The 22189-nt window shown below is 47.7% G+C and overlaps 1 protein-coding gene across 1 annotated transcript in view; it reads left to right on the top strand.

Moving 5' to 3' along the window:
• The window catches only part of SLC28A3 (solute carrier family 28 member 3), a 304012-nt gene that overhangs the window by 155589 nt on the left and 126234 nt on the right, over positions 1–22189 (top strand). The window contains exon 3 of the mRNA XM_078677411.1: positions 3990–4072. Within this exon, the coding sequence (XP_078533537.1) occupies positions 3990–4072 (83 nt within the window). The remainder of the gene's footprint in view (positions 1–3989; positions 4073–22189) is intronic.

Raw genomic sequence — 22189 nt, forward strand, 5'->3', positions numbered from 1 at the left:
TATATATTTATTTTAGTTGTAGAATAATATATTAAAATGTTACAGCAGTGTTACTAACTTAATTTTGTTTAAAAAATGTAATATATTAAATAGATCAAGTTTCAAATAAAATTCTTTTTCTGAAATTTAATTAAAAAAATCCAATCTAAAGTAAAAAAAGATTTTAGTATGTATTTAACATTATTAGAAGTGGTGTATTAAATGAACAGTAATTAAAAAAAATATGAATATTACATTATAAAAGAAATGATTAATAATGCTTTTATTTTTAAACATTAAATAAAATGTAATTAAAGTTTTAAACAGTTTAAATAATGTAATTTATTTTAACGTTTGTTTGTATATGCTTTGATAATAAGCCCCTTTCTCTAATATTTCCCAGAGAAGGGTTTTGCAGATGAGCTGGAGTATATGTCTTACTGTTTTGGGGTCCTTTTGGCTGTAGTAACTGTGGAAGGAGAGTTTGTGAATAGGAAGGGGCCTATTATTTTGTGGATGGGTGGATGTCCCTTCCTAAACCCCTCTCAAAAACCTACCTTACTACTCCCTTAACCCCTCCCCTTCAGTACTAAGCATTTACTATTTTCCAACCACTCACCTCTCTTCCGCCCACATTTACTACTAAAATATATACTTACATGTTAAGAAATCTCTACAGTCAGAGCGGAGTTTGCCACACATAAAAGATAGGTGAGGCAGAGGCATAGCATTTTGTTGTAGGTGAATAGCACTATTGTAGTACTACTACAGGATACTACAAAATGCATTTTGTGCCTATACCCCATCATGCCCACTTTGTAGGTGAGCCATTTGATAGGCCTTCTCAAATAGAAGATTTTATTTAAATATGCCAACCTTCATGGTTGCTGTTTGCTAAAATGGTGACAATTTAATGCATTTGAAATGGGGCCCTTATGAAAGTTTTATGAATTAAAAATATAGAAACCACTTACCTTGCTATTCACTTACAATGCCACTTCCTGTTCTCAAAACTCTTGAGCCACGTGACCTGAAGTGTAGTGTAAGTTTATTATTTTTTGGTAATCACCAACAAAATGTAATAAATAAATATGTGGAGGAGCCCGAAGTTTTTCCTAGAAGCCAAATTCCAGTATTACTGTATGTTGGGCTTGCCGCATACCAAATTTTGATTCTATCTCACTCCTCTTTTTCTACTATCCCACACTTCCGGACCGTTTATCTCACTCTTGCGGGTTGATTTTCATCCCTACTGTTTCAATTTGTCACTCTTTTCTTATATTTCTTTACTCCTTCTTTCTCCCCTTTTTCTTTGCTTTTTCTGGATCAATGTCTGGTCCACAGAAATGAGGGCCAGACCCCATTACCCGAAACCCCCAGACCAAATAAGCATTGCTTTTATTCTACCGGGGGTAGGTGTACCTCACCCCTCTTTGTAGTTAAAGCTATGCATGTGTTGCACTGATGAGACGTAGGGCGTGGAGACATTGCTTGATGGCTCAACAACGTCCCAAATTATAGCTTCTTGTTTCTCAGGGTCATACTACAGCACCAGATCACAGCTGTCAAATTTACGTCAGGAATGTTCTTAAAAGCAATGGTTATTTTTACAATAAAGTCATAAAAACACATGTAATGCCTAAAAACACATATTTTAATTGTATATCGAATAAATGACAATAATGTAAAATGAAAATGATGAGAACGAATATGATTAGGCCATACACATAAGAGCAAGAAATACCAGATAAAGCAGCCGTTCTACAAGCTTAGCGAAACAACAACTTCCAGCACCCAACGGCTGTCAAACAAATACTGCTGCTATTAAAAACTGATTAACACCCTAGTGCATCAATAAGTATTCATCAGCAGTAAGATTGCAAAGGTTGGCCCATGGACATTAACAGGTGCAGCTTCCCATGCGTATTCCTGGAAAGATTACATGACATTTCCAGCAAGACCCTATTCCGGCTATCAGTGGCTTAACACAAAATGAAGCTCAGGCTCCTTGTGATGAGGGGCCCCTGAGTCTGCTAGATCTGAGAGATATTCCTTGGCCTTTGGTTGAATAGTGGACCCCTTAATCGGTTGGGGCCGCTGGAGGGTTGCGGGCCTCCTTGCAACACAGGGGCTGCAGGGACCTGGTTACTCCTCTGCTGCAGGGACGGCTCCTCCATTAGGGCGGAGGAGCATCGCCCCACTACTGGAACCTGCAGATGCATATAAAATAAAATTATTATAAAGCAGTTAATAACTAGTAAAAAACTGCTTTATAATCTTTTTATTTTACTCCAGAGCCTCCGCTGAGTCTTGAGGGAGAGACCATCAGGAGTCGGAGGAGTGGTGTAGGGTGGCCAGCCATCTTAGGAGGGTTAAACCGGCATGCACACTTGGATATCTCCAGGCTATTGATTGGTGATATCGGCAGGCTCAGGAGCACAGGCTCCCAGTCCCTGCTGGAGCGTGGAGCCAGCCCGCTCTGCGCTTCTCTCGTGCTGGGTAATACCAGCATGAGAGTAGGATCAGGATTTGCACAGTGGAATCTGGGTGCCTGTGTAAACATGATCTGAAGAAGCGGCGGACATCAGGTTGCAGGTAAGTTTTTATTTTTTGTATTCACCCCGTGCTGCCTCACTGATTTCCCCAGCTAGCAGCCACCACTACCCTGCTGGCTATGCAGAGCTCTACATAGCAGAAGACCCCAGACAAAGGCAATCATATCTTATGTACAAATGCATTTTTGTGTTTTTTTTTCTACATAGAGAAAATATTTTTCTCTGCAGAGAAACCACTGAAAATCTGGAGGTGATCTAAGTTAGGCCGCCCTTTCCTAAAGAAAATTCCCTACCTTTTTCAGGGTCAAATGGGAAAGGAGAGGAATTTGTGAATGTGGACCAGAAGCTATGTTTGTGGGTGGTCACAAATTTCCGAGGCTTACTCCATTTTGGAATAGCCACATCCTACCATTTACGGGTGTAGAGAGCTCTGCACTCGTGCCTGACACAGTTGTGGATGCTCCCGCGAAGCAGTAGTGGATTGGGGAGAAGGTGGGGAGGAAAAATAAAAAAATATCACTTACCTGCCGTTCTTCTGTTCTCTCTGTCGTCTTCCTGGCTTCTGTTTGAACAGTAAGCAGGACGCACCCCTAAGCCAATCACAACTCCAGATGGGGAGTGGGAGCCTGGACATGTTCTCCACCTAGGCTGTAATGCAGTCTAGGTTGAGATCATGCAGAGTGCTCATAAATGCTTGGACAGCCCCAGAGGGCCAGCCAAACATTCATGCGCACTTAGGAGTGTGCCACCACTCCTCCTCCTGCGCTGCCCAGCCTACCCACCCTACAAAACTGCCTCCGCATGGAAAAATAAAATGATATTAACATCGGGGCCTGACTGGGAACAGAAACGGGCCCTGGCAAACTGCTCAGCTGGCCCCCCTGGGGTGGAGGGGAGTACAGCTGAGCAGTTTGCGATGGCCGGTTTGGGCCGATTTTGTTACAGGGGGCCAATATTGCCGACCCCCGGTATCAAAAACAGCTGTCCGTCAAACTCGTGGTGTAAATATGTGAAAAATACTATCAAGCACATACGGTGAGAGATGCACCTCCGAAGATAACGAGAGGATGTATTTAAATGGTTATAGGAACGGATTGGTTCTCGGAAAGGGCGGAAGCTGCAAACGTGATTAGTCAGGTGAATAGTTCTGTGAGTAACAAGACTATAGAACCTAAACTGATGTTACTTAATATTTAGATTATGAAAGGTGTCGATACATTATTATGCTGCTCTTTGGAAAGGTTCTTTTAGTGCTGTGGGTTCTTGTGTCTCTAGTGCCTCAGCTGTTGAACAATTATGCACTTACGTCATTGTTATGCGTCATCTCTCAGGCCTTCTTTGTCGCATGTATTCTTTTTGGAGCAATATAAATCTCACATTGTGTTTGGGTAAAATAAGCATTGTCGTCTGTCTTTTGACACTGCGCTCACTCTGTTCCATGTTGTGTTTTTGCAGCCAGCTTCCCTGACTTATATTGAGGATCAGCTCCCTAAAAGTAAATTGGAAGATGAAGAGGATGAACTCAGACGCAAGAAAGGGTAATACGTATTTCAAGGCGGATAGAATATGTTTGTCCATAATTCATGCTTTTGTTATAAATCATCAAGTGCTAATGTTTGTAAAAATGCCTTGAGTTTGATTATGCCTCACGGTATTCAGACGTGAGCATGTTTCTACCTCAGAGGCCATGGGAGGCTTGAAAGAAACTGCCCCATTTGTACGAGAGAAATAGATCAGATCATCTTGCAGTAATCGGACTATCCCTGAAGCTAACTCTGCCTTTTGCCAAGATCACATCTAAAGGGACATCATTTAAGGTCACCGGGGTCGCTCCCTGAAGCAGCAACTTACTCCAGTCCACCTTAATAAGGATTCACCACTGCAACACCAGATGGATGCCCTACTCCACATCTCTCCTTTTGACAAAATGTGTCCTTCTTTAGGTCTCACTGGAGTCAGTGCATGCGCTGCCCTTGCGAGACATTTAGTAGCTGCTTCAAAAAGCGCTACCTTGCCGGCCACCGCTTGCTAGAACGCGCACAAGTACATGCAACGTGCACAGCACTTTTTCCCGTGGCGCGGGCGTGCACGCAACTCGCATCACCACTTGCATTTATAAAAAATTTCATTTCCCGGCCGTGCGGCGTTACTTTTATGGCCATGAGGCCAATGCTGGTTTAATGTGTTAATCTGCGTGGTGTCGATGCGCTTGTTTCTTACGTTCACACCTTGTTAAGCCATCGTCACAGATGAAACTCACCAGCGGTAGGCTGAAAACACCCTCTGGCCACGTTATAAACCTATTTGATGCCTTACAATGTTTGAAAATACAGGCCGGTGCTTGTGAGCATCTCCCCTCCCTTCTTAAGGTCAGAAAGAATTATTTCCTAAATACAGATTGTCCTGTCTCAGAATGATCCCGTGATACACCGAGACCGGCCAGGCCCACGGGACATGTCATGAGTGCACGCACGCGCTCCTCTATCAGCTGCTCTCCTACTGGAAAAAATGCAGTCGCCGCAGGAGCCAAATTTGATGTGTGGAGGGGGAGTGAGAGCTAGAAAGCAGTAACAATGGTTCAGGACAAATAATAAACCGAGCAATGAAAAAGCTTCACGCCTGGCACATTTAAAGTGAATTTGTTATGTCTGTATTTAAGCTGAAGTATTTACCTGGTGAGCTATGTGATCCGCTATTGTCTCAGATCTACATCCAAAGTGCTCAGACATTCTTTGAGTCAAAAAACACTGACTTCTCTGATCCGAAGAGATGAATGCGTGAAAATGGCTGCCGCGAGCTACAGGGGTTACCCTAGTGAAGGTGCAGCCCAGGCACACGCAAGCAGTCCGCTCTACTGAAGAGGAATGTGGACATACCTGTAACCTGATGGTGTACTGGACTCAGATATTTAAATGTCTCAAAGAACAAGGAGTTTTCGCTGCAAATAACAACACGTTTCAACATGTTTCATTCCAGCTTGGACTCCATGCTCCCGGCTTCAGGGACACATTGTAATGCTTCAGTGGTAACGCAACTCTACCCCATCATGGTCCAAATCGCAACTTTGAAACCACACACTTTATGGTCTGAATCATGATTAGGTGTGTTTTTGTAGGGCTGGCCTCAAGGAATAACTGCAGCACCAAAAGGGGTCTTAGGTTGCATATTGCATCGTCCCACCAAAATATCTTTTAAAAATTAGCACAATATGGTGAGATGTTTAAAAAAAAAATAGCAAATTTAGCTGTATTTCTAATATATTACCACATTTTTAACGTATGTGTATAATGCTACCTTTACAGCTATTTATGACAATTTGTAGGAAATGGCAAGCGTTGTGAATTTATCCAGAAATGTGTGTCAAATTGTGTTTTGAGAGCAGTTCCTAATAGTGCGCTTGAGGAAAACTGTATAGAATATACTGTAAACCAATAGAACCCAAATGCAGCACTCTCCTACACAGTATTGATAAACCATTAGGTATTCAGAACTATTTTCTTAACAATCAATCAATTAAACTTGATTTGTTTGAATGTTTCACAAAAATCACACTACAGATTGGTCGCAAAATTGAAGTTTTTTACTCTTCTCTTGAAAAAACAGATTTAAGAGTCCATGTGATTGGTAAGTATTCACAGTCTTTTTTATTTATTTTTTTACTTCACAAAAAGTTCCGCCTTCACAACAATCAGCCGACACGTGTTTCATCTTAAAACAAGACTTTTTCAAGGCAGTTCGTCAACTGTATGGTTCCCACAGTCACATTGTTGTAATGTAAGACTACACTCGACATCCACAAGTCTGTGGTTGATTGTAAAGAAAGACGTCATTGTTGCCGGAAACTAGTACAAGCACCAAGTAAAGGAAGAATGTGACGTGTTTTCCTGTTCCAAGGAACACTGTGTAATAACTGCCCGATCTCCTAATAGTGTTCTAATACGTCGCCACTCGGACGCGAGCTAGGTTTCGGTGAGGGCTCGGTACGGGGTTCTTTGTAAGACTCCATTCGTATTACACTTTAATGTCACGGCAAAATGCATGCTACAGGGCCCTTAATACGACTCCATTTGATATTCAATGATGTATCGTGGCGCAACTCATGTCCCCGATTCCGGTATACTGTGATTATACATGGAGTTGGCAGTTCTCCTGAGGACTTTTAGTCAATTGCAGTTCTAAACACATCAGTGTATTGTTATGAGTATTCAGACATGGTGCACACAAAGATATGGTCCCACTGTCATTCAGCACTGCGCCAACTCTACCTGTCTTGTGCATAAGAGTCCTCAATGAGATAGGCAGACAAGGTAGGCATAGCGTGCTTGTCGAGCATGAGCATAGCTCATGGCGTGACTGTGATGAAGGGTTCACTTACACTAGTCAAAGGAGCAAGAACTAGCCAGGCAGCTGCCCAGCCATCATTCCACATCACTTGCTTAATTTGAACAGGTGGTTGCTGGTGGTGAGTGCTGGTACTCATTTTTTTGGTGACCGAGACCTATTTTGCAACATCAGACTTTGGCCCAAATTAAAACAGAGTAAGGCAGAACAAAGAGAAAGATAAAGAAGGAAAAGACAGGGAACAGCAATAAAGGAGAAAGGCATTAATGAAAAGAATAAGAACTAGAGTCAGGAAGTGTAGGGTGGCAAAAGAAAGAGGCTTGTGCTAGAATCAAAACTAGGAAGCCTTACTCTTTGGCAAGCTCCACGTGAAGCAGGCACAGTGTGAATGAAGCCCTCCTCTCAGTGCTTCAGTGGTTCACCATTAGTTTTTATGGACTTGTCAGTGCTACTTGGTTAGTAGCCCATGTCAGTGTCTGCATATGTCACTGCCCATCTGTTTGTTTCCTCCTATCAGTGACACATAAGCAATGCCAGTGTCCCTATTACCTGGTATTCCTTTCTCCGATTGCCAATATCTAGTTGTCAGTGTCCCCATGTCCTTTTTCAGTTTCATTGTTCATGTTCCAATATCCATGCCCCCATGTTTGTTCAATGGCCCACAATCCTTGTCTCCAAACCTTGTCACTTTGACAGTAACCCATGGCAAAGTAGCAGTTCCGAATATCCATGTCTAAGTGTCCCTGTGTAAATATCACTTTTAATGCCCCATGGCTAACTACTTAGACCATCATAGGTCTACTTTGAGGCACCAGGAGGATAGATAAGGGCTGAGAGTAAAACAGAACAAGAGATTATGGGCCATATGTAGGTAGCCAAATACCGGTCGGTAACGCCCGAAATTCTGTAAATTAGCCTTACCGACCGGTATTTAGCTTTTTCTAATGTAGGTGGCTGGATTTAAGGATCTGGTAATTTACTGATTCGGTAATTTAAGGTATCGGTAAATTACCGAATCCTTAAAATACCAAGGGCCAGATGTAGGAAGACAAATACTGATCGGTAACGGCCGATTTCAGCCGTTACCGACCGGTATTTTGAGTTTGAGATGTAGGGGCCTTAAAAATTACCGATTCGGTAAATTTACCGATTCGGTAAATTAAAGAATCGGTAAATTTACCGAATCGGTAATTTGAGATGTAGGTGGCCTCAAGGCCCATAGGAATCAATGGCAATTACCGAATCGGTAAATACCGATTCGGTAATTAGCGAATCTTAACGATTCGGTAATTTTTACAGAATATTTACCTACATAGCATTCACCGATTTGTAAATACCGAATCGGTAAAATTCGGTATTTACGAATCGGTAAATACCATTTACCTACATCTAGCCCCAAATCGGTAAATTACTGAATCCTTAAATCCTATGTAGGGAGCATTCAAGTGAGTGCATTTTTGATTTTAGGATTCGTTATTTATCACCAACTACAAGTTGGTGGTAAATATCAAAAACCTTTGAAAAAGCAATTTTGTGCTTTTTTAAAAGTGCCATGTGGCAGACATACATGCCCTTAGGGCACACATGCACGATTCAGGGGTGCAACAGGGTGTCAATGTGACACCCTGCCACCCTTGAATATGTTCCCCCCTATTACCGATTCGGTATTTACCGAATCGGTAATAGTGAATGGCTTCCCATTCATTTCTATGGGCCTCCAGGCCCATAGGAAGGAATGGGAATTACCGAATTGGTAAATACCGAATCGGTAATACCGAATATTACAGAATCGGTAAAATTTACCGAATTTTTACCTACATACTATTTACCGATTCTTAAATACCGAATCGGTAAAATTCGGTATTTAAGAATCGGTAAATAGAGATTACCTACATATGGCCCCTGGTAACCTAAACAAGCATTTACAATGCAACGGTCTCGCCTTCGAAAAAGTTAGAGCTATTGGCATTGTAAATTACAACATTTTTATTTATGTGTGGGTTTGGAAAACAGATAAATAAATGGCATTGTCATTTACAATGCCAATAGCTTAATCTCCCGCAAACACGAGAGCTATTGCATTTGCACCCACACACAGAGCCTTACACACACAGAGCCACACACACACACACACACACAGAGCCACACACACAGCCCCACACACACAGCCACACACACACAGAGCCACACACACACACAGAGCCACACACACACACAGAGCCACACACACACACACAGACACAGAGCCACACACACACAGAGCCACACACACACACAGACACACAGCCACACACACAGAGCCACACACACACAGACCCACACTGGCATGGCATTCCCTCGCTAATCAAGCATTCCCACTCTTGCCCTCTCCACTGTCGGGGCACTTTCAACACTGTCGGAGCATTCCACAGATGACACTGCTCCCTCCACTCTAGTTCCTTATGACTTATGGCTAGGAGACTGGGGGGCAATAGCAGTCTTTGCAGAAACTGTTTTCACTAACCTGGAGTGGTCAGTGTACTCCCATCCTCCTGCACCATAGGAGGCTATCAATACAGATCTGGCTTTATACATTTTAACAACATCAAGTGGCATGGACCCTAGTTAGACAACAAATTTGAACAGTGATGCTATGGTAGGTTTGAATTGCATTGTCCTCACACTCATCAAATGCTTCCAGGAGCTCGTATTATCGAAGGGGACCCCCAGGTAAGTAAAGTTCACATTATTTAGCAAAACATTTCATTGCCCAGGATACATAGTGTATTCTTTAAAAAAAACTGGCTTCATACGTGTACATTAGTAACTTTTCTCTAACAAATACTCAAGACAGTTGTAGGGTGCAGAGAATTGGATGCACAGCCACCCATGACCATTCTACATTAAGGGAAAGAGGAGTAAAAATATATGTAAGGCTACTTTACATAAGCAAAACTTTCTGTACCATGGAACACTGATGACAGTGCTATATACAGAAGTTGCTAAGCTGGTTTATGCATACATTCAGGGTCATAGAAAAGACATGGATTGTAGGGCATGAAGGCTAGGAGGGGGTTCTTTTGCAGCTTATAGCCAGATCAAATCCAAATTTTAGCACTAGTAAATAATTTGCATAAAAATAATGCATGCCGGGGAAGTGGCCAGCAGCATGGCTAAGTAGCCACATTTGCAGAGGCTCCGTCTACCCGGCACGAATTCTGCCTGGTATCCTGTCTTGTAGCCACCAATAACGCTCTCGCCTTCCAGCTGCCAAGATGGCCGACCGGACCCGATAAAGGCGCAACATTGACCCGGGGGTCCTCATGGTGACAGGAGGAGGCCCCCTGCGCTGTGACATGCCCACTGCGGACTCTGCCCACCAGTGAAGTGCCGAACCTGTAGACCCACAGTGGGCTGGATATCGCTGGGACTGGGCCCTGTGGACCCCGTGGTGCCGGGATGGCAGTCGCCTCCATCTGGGGGGGCTGAGGAAGTAATTCGCGCTGAGTGGTGGGGAGGTTCTCTTCCCATCCCACCCTGCCGCGAAGTGGAGTGCCGTGCGGAGATTCTGCTGAAGTGTGGGCTGAGAGCGGGCTCGGATCAGCGTGCGCCCGGGCCCACGTCTGGGACGTGGTAAGGGCAGCAACTGCGCTACAGGCACACCCGGAGGCGGTGAACGGCTGCCGACAGTGGAGGCCGGTGGGGGAGCGGCGCTGAAGCGGTTTCTCTGGACAGAGACGATATTGCCCATGACACGCCTAAACAGCGAGACGGGCAGCAGGAGTCTGTAAGCCCCGTCCTTTTCAGACTGGGGGGCGTGTTTTTATTTCTCCCCTCTTCACCATTGGCTGGAATGTAAACAAAGGGCGTGTTTTTGACTGTTGTTGTTTACATTCCAGCCAATGGAGAAGAGGGTAGAAAGAAACTAAAAAACACGCCCCCCAATCCAAAAAGGACGGGGCATAGATCGAGAGAATGTCGTCACTGGGACCTCTTCTCCAATGGCTGGCCGCCGTTAAAGAGGCCAGCCAATGGAGAAGAAGGGCGGGGCTTAACCTCGCTACTCAGAGACATTAAATCTTGCCAGTGAGACTGCCCTACGCTAGCTGAGACCTAAAAACGACTAGTGGAATGCGTGTTTAGGAAGGATAACTTGAAAACTGTTTGTAAAAATGTTTTCTTAGAGAGAGTAAAACCCACTTAAAACAAGCTTTGGCATAGCCAATAGGTCTCGTCTTTTGGGCCTTATAAGGGTTTAGTTATCCGGCACAATATCCTTGGTGCAACAACATCAACTAATGCATGGCTAAACACTTATAAGGTCCCAAAGGCGAGACCTATTGGCTATGCCAATGCTTGTTCTGTCATGTTTCTCTCCAGGATGGCCATTTTCTCCAGAATCGCCACAGCCATCTTCAGGCTGTCTCGCCACCATATTGGGCCCTGGTTGGCAACAACTCCTTATCTGTCCACATGCGTCTCACTGATTGCCAACCTCATGATGCAGGGGGTTTCATCTGCCTTCCTTGTTTTCTACGCCTGACTCCCTCCACCCCCTTCCTCACATCACCTTCTCTCTGGTCTCAAACCCACACTCTGAAGTCCCCGCCCCCCTCATTTTCTAGCTCCTTAATCCTCTTCCTCGGGCCAATTAGGTTTAATGTGCCTATTGCTATGCCTGCTACTTGCCTTTTCTGAGCCTACTTGATTTCTATACCAGGATAGTTTTTGTGTACTCATAGATATGATTGGAAGGTTAAACTCCTGGTGGTCATTCCCTTTCATTCCTTCATTTCACCATTTTCGGAAGTACATGTTTTATGTTTTGGTTTTATGTTTATGCTTACTTTACACACTCTCTTAACTAGTCATCACAATGGGAGTGTGATGTCCTACCTTGCTGAGTGCTGCCTGTCCTATGTCTAATACCCAATCCATGTGGCTTCTGCACTTGTACTTTTTACCCTTTCTGATATTCATTCTTACTGCTAATCCCTTCAGCTTGTGAATCCCTTCTACCACATTCCCTTCATTGTACTCTATGCCAGCTGTAGCTCAGACTTTGGCTGTGCAGTCTGTAGGAAGGTGGAGTTTTATGTGGTGATGCTGGTAAGGCTATACCATGGAACACTCTCAAATTACCCCAAAGATGGTTATTGGATTCACAATAATCTTTAGGTCAGTCCTGATAGGGTGGCAAAGAGCAGTCAGGCTTTATGAGAGGAACATGTGTTAAGCATTTCAGAGTAGCAACATGGATGATACGTAATTGGCATGAAAGAAACCCAACACCCATTTTTAAACATAAAGCAGATTTTTATATAAATTTAAATGCCAAAACAAAGACAACCGGTTAAGTATAACCATTGTTATGGATATTAGAAGCAAAACGATGGCAACTTGTACTAGGCTTAAACTGTGAAAAACCAATAAAGACAATTAAAAAAAAAATGGATATTAGAAGCAATATTAAATCAGTGCAAAAGAGTACTGCAAAGCATTATCATTGGTGGTCACGTGCAGGTCAAGGTATGTGTAACCCAAGGAACGTAAAGGGAATGCGGGTTCCAGGACTAAGCCACACCAGTCAGTTTGATTTTACCTGGCTTGAGAAGCCCAGGTGCTGAGTTGTCCTCGCTGTCCGTGGTGCTGAAACGGAAGCCGCAGGGAAGCCGATTTTACAGCTCGCATGGTGCTTCTGGGGAACCGGATGCAAAAAGTCAGCAACAAAGCCACTGCTGACAACGAATGAAGGTTTCGTGGAGTTCCCTTGAGGTGCTGCGTTGAGTCAAGGGGACAGTTGCCAGACTGGTGACCAACGAGCCTTTACAGCAGTAAGGTCAGCAGATAGTTATTTCAACGTTCGAAAGAAAATCATAGCCACCTGAAACTTGTTGGAGGTCAGGACTACGATTCCCACAATGCTCTGGACCATCCACTTCTGGGTGATCCCTCGGAGGCCCCAATGGCCAGTGATTCTTTGATTCTGAAATGTTGTTTTTATCTGAGGCATGCAGGGACCTAGCACCGCTAGTCCATGGGAATCTGGAGTTGCTTTTGGCTCTCAAAGGGGTCCCTCTGTCTGAGAGAACCAACCTTTAGTCAAGGACTAGTTGCGGTCATGTAGTTCTAGGAAGGGTGCCACAGGTGCAGCGTATCACACCTTTTCTTTGTGCATATCCTGTTGTCGCCGACACGGGTCTCCTCTTTGTCCTTTGTTGCAAGTCAGGTCAGAACTGAGGTTTGGGTGTCAGGGGTAGCCCTTAAATCCTAGATTTAGGGGAGTTAGAGGTGGGGATGCAAGTAGCCAATGGGCTACTAGCCCCAACAGCTAATCGGCCCCTGAGCTGACCACATCCGGGGGTGTGAGTCACCTTTTCTACCCAGAACCCTCTAGTCTACCACTTTAAAAAATGGCTGAAGTCTTTCTTAGCTGCACAGACCAGGTAGCTCCCCCAGGAGGTGTGGCTAGCCTTCTGGGGTTCTACACCTCATAAATACCTAATTTTCCCACCTGCCTTGGTGCAGATGTGCCTGGGGCAGGGGTAAGGCTCTTTCCTTCTTTGGGAGGCAGCCTGGTTGCATATCACAGGCGGTGGAGGTGTTGAAGATCGCCGCCTTGATGTACCCCTTCACTAGCCATACTGTCAGGGAGGGAGGTGCAACATCCTTCGCATCCAGGCCACTGTTTCTGACTCATGGGAGATTTCACACCCCTGGCAGTTGGTTAGATTCCCGTCTTGGCAGCAGCAGCTGTGGGCTGGTAGCCAGTGGACAGGAAAGGCTAGGGCAACCAGGTGAGAAGCCTCTAAGGTAGCTATCTGGGTGCATGCCACATCGTCCTCGACACAAAATTGATCTCAGGAGTGATGAGGCACATTGTTTGATACCAAACATGACATATTTTGGCAGTGCCATAATGGAGCTGCAAGCTTCGGGTTTGCCAGGGTGCCAGCCCATGTTATCCTATTGACAGCCTATCACTTATAATAGCTTTTAATTGTAATGATACTATAGTGACATATAAGCTTGAAGTTGAAAGGCCCACACCTTTAATATGATGCAACTTGCCTCCTGGGCTTAGGAGGCCATCCTTAGGAGTGGCTGGCATATATTAAAAATAGTGCATTGACTTTGCCACACATGGTGATGGCAACGTTGAGTTAGAGCAGTTTGCACTGCTCCTGCAGTCTGCAATGTCATGCCTGCTGTAAATAGTTTGCTCTGGTCACTCTGGGTGGCTCAAACAGTGCTACAGGCCTTGGGGACCCCTTTAACACACATGCCCTGTACCACTAGTACCATATACTAGGTACTTATAAGGGGGTTAAAGTCCTTGCCAAGTGAGGTTACCAATTCACACATCAGTTTTAGGGAGAGAGCACGGGCACTGAGGCCTGTGCAGCAGTCTCTAGTGCACTCTCAGAGTCCTAACCTACAGAATCTGACAAAAAGTCATAGTGGGGGTAACCATACAAAAAAGTCACTTTCCTTAACTTGCCTACTATGATTTTCCATGTTCTTCTCCATATACTGGACCCTGCACACTACTGACTTGCTGGTGTAGCTGTTCTTGTGAGTTTAATATTCATTAACAATGGGCGCAGAATGGTATCCAATTCTCAAATCCACATGTGTAAACGTATATGATACTATTGCCTTTGAAAATATTTTGCTATGGCCTGTTCAAGTGCCTTCTCTCTACCATGTGCTCAGTAACATTACATTTCTCAAGGTGTTGTTCTGCTGATTGCAGTATTGCTAGCTGAATCCTCCAAATGACATTAACATAGAAGGGGCTGAACCAATATTTCTGAGTGGGATAGCACTTAGATTCAAAGGTTCAAAAATACTTTATTCGGATAACATCGTATCCATAAAGGCATAACACAACAACAAACAAATTTTAAAAATATACAGAGAGAGTCATAATAAAAACCATTAGCAACATGCAATGTACGGCAGTCTTTGAATTCCTAGAAATTCATAAATGGATAAAAGCTCAGGGGTTAGACATCATTCGGCATGCATGAACTGCGATTCTCAAAAAAGTGGCTGTTCGAAATACCAGCTCTTCATCATCCAGGGTTAGTAGCCTCAAATAGGCATTTTCCAAACTGATGAGCATGCACTTTTTAAACTAAGGGGTTACGAGCCACTTGGTTTACTTTAAATAGTAATTACAAAAGAACAAGAAATTTAAAATAGATTGACCACTCTGGCCATCACATGGACAGGGTATGCGATCAAGGTCAAAGTGGTGGTCAAGAGGGAAACATAATACAAATTTAATAGTGCCTGCCCTTAGATGGAACAAAAGGTTCCTCTCCCAATGGCTCATAGGCAGGGTGATGTAGTTGGGCAGCTGGTGTACAGAATTTTCAATAGCAATATAGCTGTGGACAAGTGATTTTTTAGATTCTGTATTAATCCTTTCTGCTCTATATAATGAATAGAGCGCACTCCTAAGCTCATTTTTATTTGTGGTCATTGCTATGCTGCAGTCTAAAAAGATTCCCCCCTTATTAATGCTACCTAGGCTCTGGTACATCCCTGACAGCCATAGTATGTCCTTCCCTTTCACACATCCCATGCAATCACTAATCATCTCTCTCGGTAGGGATGCAGCTGGGTTTTTCCAAACCGATAGCCAAAAAAGGGCAGGGCGGGCCCTGATAAAATCTTCAATAAAATGTAAGTTGAGTTCCCTGTGGCAAGTGTATTGTGGAGTTGAGATTGGGGATGCCTAATAACTTCCTGCAGAATCTGTTTTCTTCCTGTTGGATGCATGTACTCTTGGCAAAGTCCCAAACCTCAGTGTCATACGTGGGGCACGCAGTGGGACTTACATTTTTTTTTAAATGGCACATGTTCTCTTTGGGCACGGAAGGTTAAGGATCGAGTTGGTGGTCTTGAGAACTTGCTCCTGGAGTGAGTAATATGCTCAGTCCAGGAGTCATTCTCAGCAAAGACCACCCCAAGATAAGGAAAGGTGCTGGTGCTCATCAGCTTCTGATTACCCACCGATATTGAACTGAGTTGACGTTTCGTTGGACTGCACAACATTATGAATGACTTTTTTAAATTAGTGTATAGGTCCAGGATATCCATTTGATTAAGAAAGCCCTGCACTAAGGTCCACAAGGAATTCGGAGTGCGGCCCATAGGGACCGCCTCGTCTGAATAGAGTAATACGGGGAGTGATTTTCCGTTGATTTTTGGGACGTCTTGGGGTGATGTTTTCAATGTTTTATTTAGTCCATTAATATAGATGATAAAAAGGATAGCACCTACGTGGTAAGGCTGTATGATGCTCTTTAATTCAATGTTCTGATTTACTGAGAATGTATTTCTTTTGATCACACAATGATGAATCTAACGTTTCTGTTATGTTGTATTAGAAGATTTCCTTTATAAAACATCCAATTTGGGGGTGAGACAGAGACTTTTTCGATGCTACTCGGGATGCCGATTTCTTACTGATTTTGCTGCTCTTTGAAACGTACAATATTTTTGTTTTGCTTAATATTCCGTATTGCCTTATTACTGGATGCCTTCATTGCAACAACTTTATGTATTTGTGTTTTATCCGGGATCCCTTGTTGGCTGAGGTAGGTACCTTAGGCCAAATAGGGACCCGCGTTTCTACATCAGGGAAAGGAAGGACACCGTCTGAGATAGCTCCACTCACCCCCTTGGTAGCTTGGCACGAGCAGTCAGGCTTATCTTCAAGGCAAATGTGTAAAGTATTTGCAACCAGGCTCACAGCAACCCAATGATGACACCACAAATAGACTCCACATGAGTTTGATAAAAACAAGTATAAATGTAGTATAAAAAGATATACACTAAGACCACACAATATAAATCCAACATATGAGTATGTGCACTATGGGGGCGTGGCTTGGCAAGCCACGATGGCGGCTGTGTCCTGCTGAGGCTCCGCGATCGGGCTAGCATCTTGCCCACTTCCTACGATCGCTGGGAGCCTCAGCCTACAAACAAATACTCCACGGAGGCTTACCTGCAGTGGGGCATCCTCTCGCTACGTCGCGGGAGCTGCGGACGGATGATAGATGCCGACCCGTCCTTTTCCGAAACCGGAGCCGAGCGCCAAGCACCCAAGATGGCGGGCGCGGCTCCTTCTGCTTGCTGGGGGCGCCACTGAGAACCTGTCACCGAGGCGGCGACCCTCGCCGAAGCGAACTGTTGGCGGCTCCGGAACCCCGGCGAGGAGCGCAGTGACCGGCTCACGGACTTTCGGTCCAGGCCAGGCTGATTTTTGCGGTGGCAGTCCGGCGCACAAGATGGCGGCCGCTATGCTGAAGCGGCGCTGCGCCGGCGCTCTTCCACGGCCAGGAGCCTTATCCCAGCACTGACCAGCCCACCGCCACGGACCAAGGAACACCAGCGGAGGTGCCGCCTGTGTGACGCTGGGCCCTTCGAGCGACCACGATCCCACCTAGAGGCGGTGAGTGTCGACCCCCTCCTCCCGGGGACCGCGACGCCGGCGACCCAGCGGCCCCCTACCCCCTTTGGGGCTCGCAGAGGGGTCGCGGACCGCGTCGGCCCCTGCTCGGGGGGGGGACAGAACGCCTCTGCCTCATCGCGTAGCCCGGTGGACCCGGGTGCCTAACCCTAAGATGGCGCCCACAGAGATCAGGGCGCCGTGATCGGCGTGGGCTCCACCCTGGAGGCACGGTGCTCTTCTGACCCTGAGGCGGTAGCACGCCACACCGTGGACACTCATCGACCCGGGGCCCCCCCTGAGCCCTGGTCGCCTACACCTTGACCCCTGGGGTCGCCTGAGGGACGGCGCCGCGCGCCGGGGAGGGGGGGCGCAGGATCCGGCCTCACTGGGGGCGCCCTGTCTCCAGGGAAACCTGGACTATGGTGGCAGTGCCCTCCTAATGCGCATCTCCTGACACCTGGACTGTCGCACCCTGCAGCCACGAGTTACTAATCGCGCCCCGACCTGGCAGGGGTCCCCCTAGAAGGAAGACAGTGACTGCCCCGGGACCGAGAAGGACTGGGCGCCCAACCTGCACTGAGCTGCTGCCTACCTGGATGTGCAGAGGGGAGGTGGCCTGCTGAACGCGGGGTACACAGGGACCCGGCCCCCCCCCCCCATCTCTGACAGCACTCATGGGGAAAACAAGGACCTCGCAGGTGACGGCTATCCCCGAGACGGCCCCCGAGAGGATGCCACAAACAAGAACATGGACGCAAACCAACGCGTCGCAAACCGACCCTACACTGTCGGCGAAGTTGGATCAGGTGTTGGCAGCAATCGAATTGTCCCGCCTTTCGATGGAGGAGAGATTGGGCGCCCTGACAACGGACATCAGTCTAATCCGCGACGACCATCGCAAGTTGGCGGACAGAGTGAAGGAAGGAGAACGGATCGTGACCGAGCTGCAGCCTGCGGTGAAAACACAGGAAGCGGAACTGAAGGAAGTCCTACACCGCGTGGCGGCCCTCGAGGAACGCACAGTGGACTTGGAAGGGCACTCAAGAAGATGTAACATCCGCGTCCTAGGCCTGCCGGAAGGGATTGAGAACTCGGACCCTCTGACATACATGGAATCCTGGACCAAATCTTTCACACCGGAGGCGGACAGGTTGGCATACTTCTCCATTGAAAGAGCCCATAGGGTCCCGGCCCAGGCACCCAAGCCGGGCCTTCCTCCGCGACCCATGTTGGCTAAATTCTTGCACTTCCGAGACCGCGATGCGGTGCTCCGTGCGGCCCGGACGGCGGGCCCCCTACAAGTGGAGGACCAGCATGTTATGGTGTTCCCGGACTATGCCCGAGAAGTCCAGCACCAGCGTTCCACCTACCTAGACGTCAAGAGGCGCCTCCGCGCAAATGATCTTCAATATTCCCTGCTGTTCCCGGCCCGCCTGAAAGTGCTCCACAAAGGGAAAGCCCTCTTTTTCAACACGGCGGAGGAAGCGCAGGACTGGACTGAGTTTCACTGCCCAATAATCCCTAATCCTGGACCCCAGACAGCACGCAACAACGACTTCAGACGATCCAGACGACGAGGTGCGAGCCGTGCTCGATCGGGCCGCCCCAGGGGCCAAGCGTCATCCCCCACGTGCTCACCCGACCTCACGCAAATCATGCAGAGCGACGGGATGCCTTAAGAGCGGTGACCGAACTGCACAGGTCACCCATAGCGTCGGATCTAGAAGGTCGACTGCACCTGTTCACCCCTGAGAAGGACCGGGACAGTGACGGAACAATGTCAGGGATTGGACCAATCTCCTCCCCCCTTGTTGCGGTGCACACCTTGGACGCTACCCTGGCCGGCCAACCTGGCACCTCTTCATGATGGAAGGACTGCCCACTGTCATATCCTTCTCATGGTGGCCTATTGTATTGCGCGACGTCTAGGAGCCTAGACTGCTTTGTCAAATGCTTGTAAGCGCTAGCGAGCGATAGACGCTTCTCCTGCAAGAGCCCGACCTGCGCACAGGCCCAGCAGTGACACACGCTGCCGCCCCCGCAGATATCCGTTGTATTTCTCCCCTAGTGGGACACTAGTTTGGATATGCCACCTCCGGTGAGATATCCCCAGTATTGGGACTGTTTCCCACCTAAGGTTCTGTTTGCTGTTAATCCCCTTAGTCCCTCCCCCATGACTGTGGAAGCTCGGCGCATAGAAGCACACGTGACACATACACACTGGCGGCCGTCGGGGGCTGCAGGGGGATCCCTCTCCCGCTCACGACACCCTAAGAATGGCAGTCTCATGCTCAGACATTAATGTCCTTACGCTGAATGTACGAGGCCTACACACGCCCAGCAAACGCTACTCTGTTTACTCATACATTAGGCGCATGTCAGCCAATATTGCGTTTCTGCAGGAGACACACATTAACACTACCGAACTCACTCGCTTGCAGGCCAAATGGCGAGGGATCCTCTGTGCCACACACTATTCAGCGTTTGCGCGCGGCGCGTTAATTTGGGTCAGGCCAGGCACTCCCTTCCGAGAGCTTAGACGGGTAGTTGATAGAGAGGGCAGGTATGTGCTTCTAGAGGGTATACTTGATGGACAGGGAATACTCCTTGGCAGCATATACGCCCCCAACACGGATCAGGACAAATTCTGGGACCACCTCACGGGCGTTTTGGCCCAGTTCACTACGTGGGTATTGGGAGGTGACTTTAATTGCACACTGGACCCCACCCTGGATCGCTCGCATCCTCCCCCCACACACTCCCCGGCCCCCCGGCAGGCAGAACTCTTCAGGGCAAGGACCACGCATTGGGCGCTCACCGACGCATGGCGACACCTACACCCACTGGCTCGCATTTACTCCTTCCACTCGATTCCACATAATCTCAGGGTCCGCCTGGACCGTTTCCTCTGCTCTACACCAATCCTCCCTAAGATCACATCTACGGATTACCTGGGTCGGATCCTCTCGGATCATGACGCCCACATCATTCGGCTGAACTGGCGCCCCCCGCACCCACCAGTCCCCACCTGGCGCCTCCCTAGAGACTGCCTCTCAGACCCAGTATTCAGAGACGCACACGAAACCAGCATCCAAGACTACTTCACACACAACACAGACACGGCATCGTCGGTACTGGTGGAATGGGACGCGTTTAAAGTGGTGGCAAGGGGTGAATGCATCAAACAGGTAGTCGGGGTTCGCCGCACCTTGGAACGGATGCTCCAAACCTCAGAGCAGACTCTGGCCGCACTCACTAAACGGCCTGACGACTCGGAGGAGCACGCCATGCTCACGGCCAAGGCTAAGACGGAGTATCAGACTGCCTGCGCTGACCTCCGAAAATACAATTTTAGGGCTTACGCCTCTAGGGTACATAAGGACAGAGACAAAACTGGAGCGCTACTGGCTTGGATGGCGAGGCAGGATACCGAAATCAAGCCGATCACGGATATTGTCAATCCGGACGGCGTGCTGGTGCGCTCACAGGCCGAGATCCTCCTAGCGTTTCAGCGACACTATACACAAGTGTACGGGACCCCGGCCCAATACTCCCCATTTTCTGTGGATAGTTTTTTAGACCCACTGACGCTGCCCGCAATATCGGATGTGGACAAGCGCACCCTTGACGCCAGGATCAAACCCTCTGACATTACCCAGGCGATTCGGGCCATGTCCCAGAATAAAGCGCCGGGACTGGACGGCTTTCCGCTGGAATACTACTCGACATTCTCTCCCCTAGTGGTCCCCCATCTGTCACGGGTGTTCGGGGCGTCCCTTCATCTGGGGAGGTTACCCCAGTCACTGCGGGAATCCGTGATTGTCACCTTTCCCAAGCCCCACAGAGATCCACTCCACATGGGGTCGTACCGCCCCATCACGCTCCTGTCGGCCGACTGTAAAATCCTGGGGAAAATTCTGGCTGATCGTTATGCACAGGTCATACGCCCGCTGGTCCACCCCGACCAATGCGGCTTTGTTCCGGGGAGGAACACCTCCCAGAACCTCCGCCGAGTCTTCCATGTTCAAGATCAGATACGTGGCAGATTTCCCCGCGCCGCCTGCCTCATTATGGATCTGGAGAAGGCATTTGACACCCTCATCTGGCCCTATCTCTTCTCGGTCTTGCAGCGCCTCAATGTCGGCCCGACGCTCATAGCATACACACGCCTCTTGTATACCGATTTGACCACGCGAGTCCGTATCGGGAAACGTATATCACCAGCGTTCGAAGTTCGGCGAGGCACGCGACAAGGGTGCCCCCTGTCGCCTCTCTTATTCACATTAGCAGTCGAGCCGCTGGCGGTCCGGCTGCGCCTGGAGGGTGTGGAATGGGGCATCCCACTTGCGGACAGCACGCATTGCGTCTCCATGTACGCGGATGATCTCCTCATATACGTCCGAGACATCAAAACGGACCTGGCCCCTATAGGGGCGACACTGGTGGAATTTGCAGACGCCTCGGGACTACAGGTGAACTGGGACAAGTCCACAGTTTACCCCTTACATCCGAGCCTGCCCCCCCGGGACGTCGAGCTCGGAGCGCATAAACTCTCATGGTCCGCGGAAGCCCCCCGATACCTCGGTGTTCGCTTGTACCATTCCCCAGCTGACCTTTTCGAGGGGAATCACCGCAAAGCACTTGCCAGTCTGCGCCCGGCTGTTGCCTTCTGGAATAAACTCCCACTGGCCCCAATAGGACGGATAGCGCTGGCTAAAATGATAATGCTTCCCCGACTCCTCTACCACTTCACGAATTTACCGGTGGTACCACCCAGATCTTTTTTCCGCGACGTTGACTCCCTCCTAGGGACCCTTATCTGGGGCGAGGGCCGACACAGGGTCGCCCTGAAAACCCTCCAACT

Source organism: Lissotriton helveticus, chromosome 2_1 (assembly GCF_964261635.1).
Source record: "Lissotriton helveticus chromosome 2_1, aLisHel1.1, whole genome shotgun sequence".
Lineage (NCBI taxonomy): Eukaryota > Metazoa > Chordata > Amphibia > Caudata > Salamandridae > Lissotriton > Lissotriton helveticus.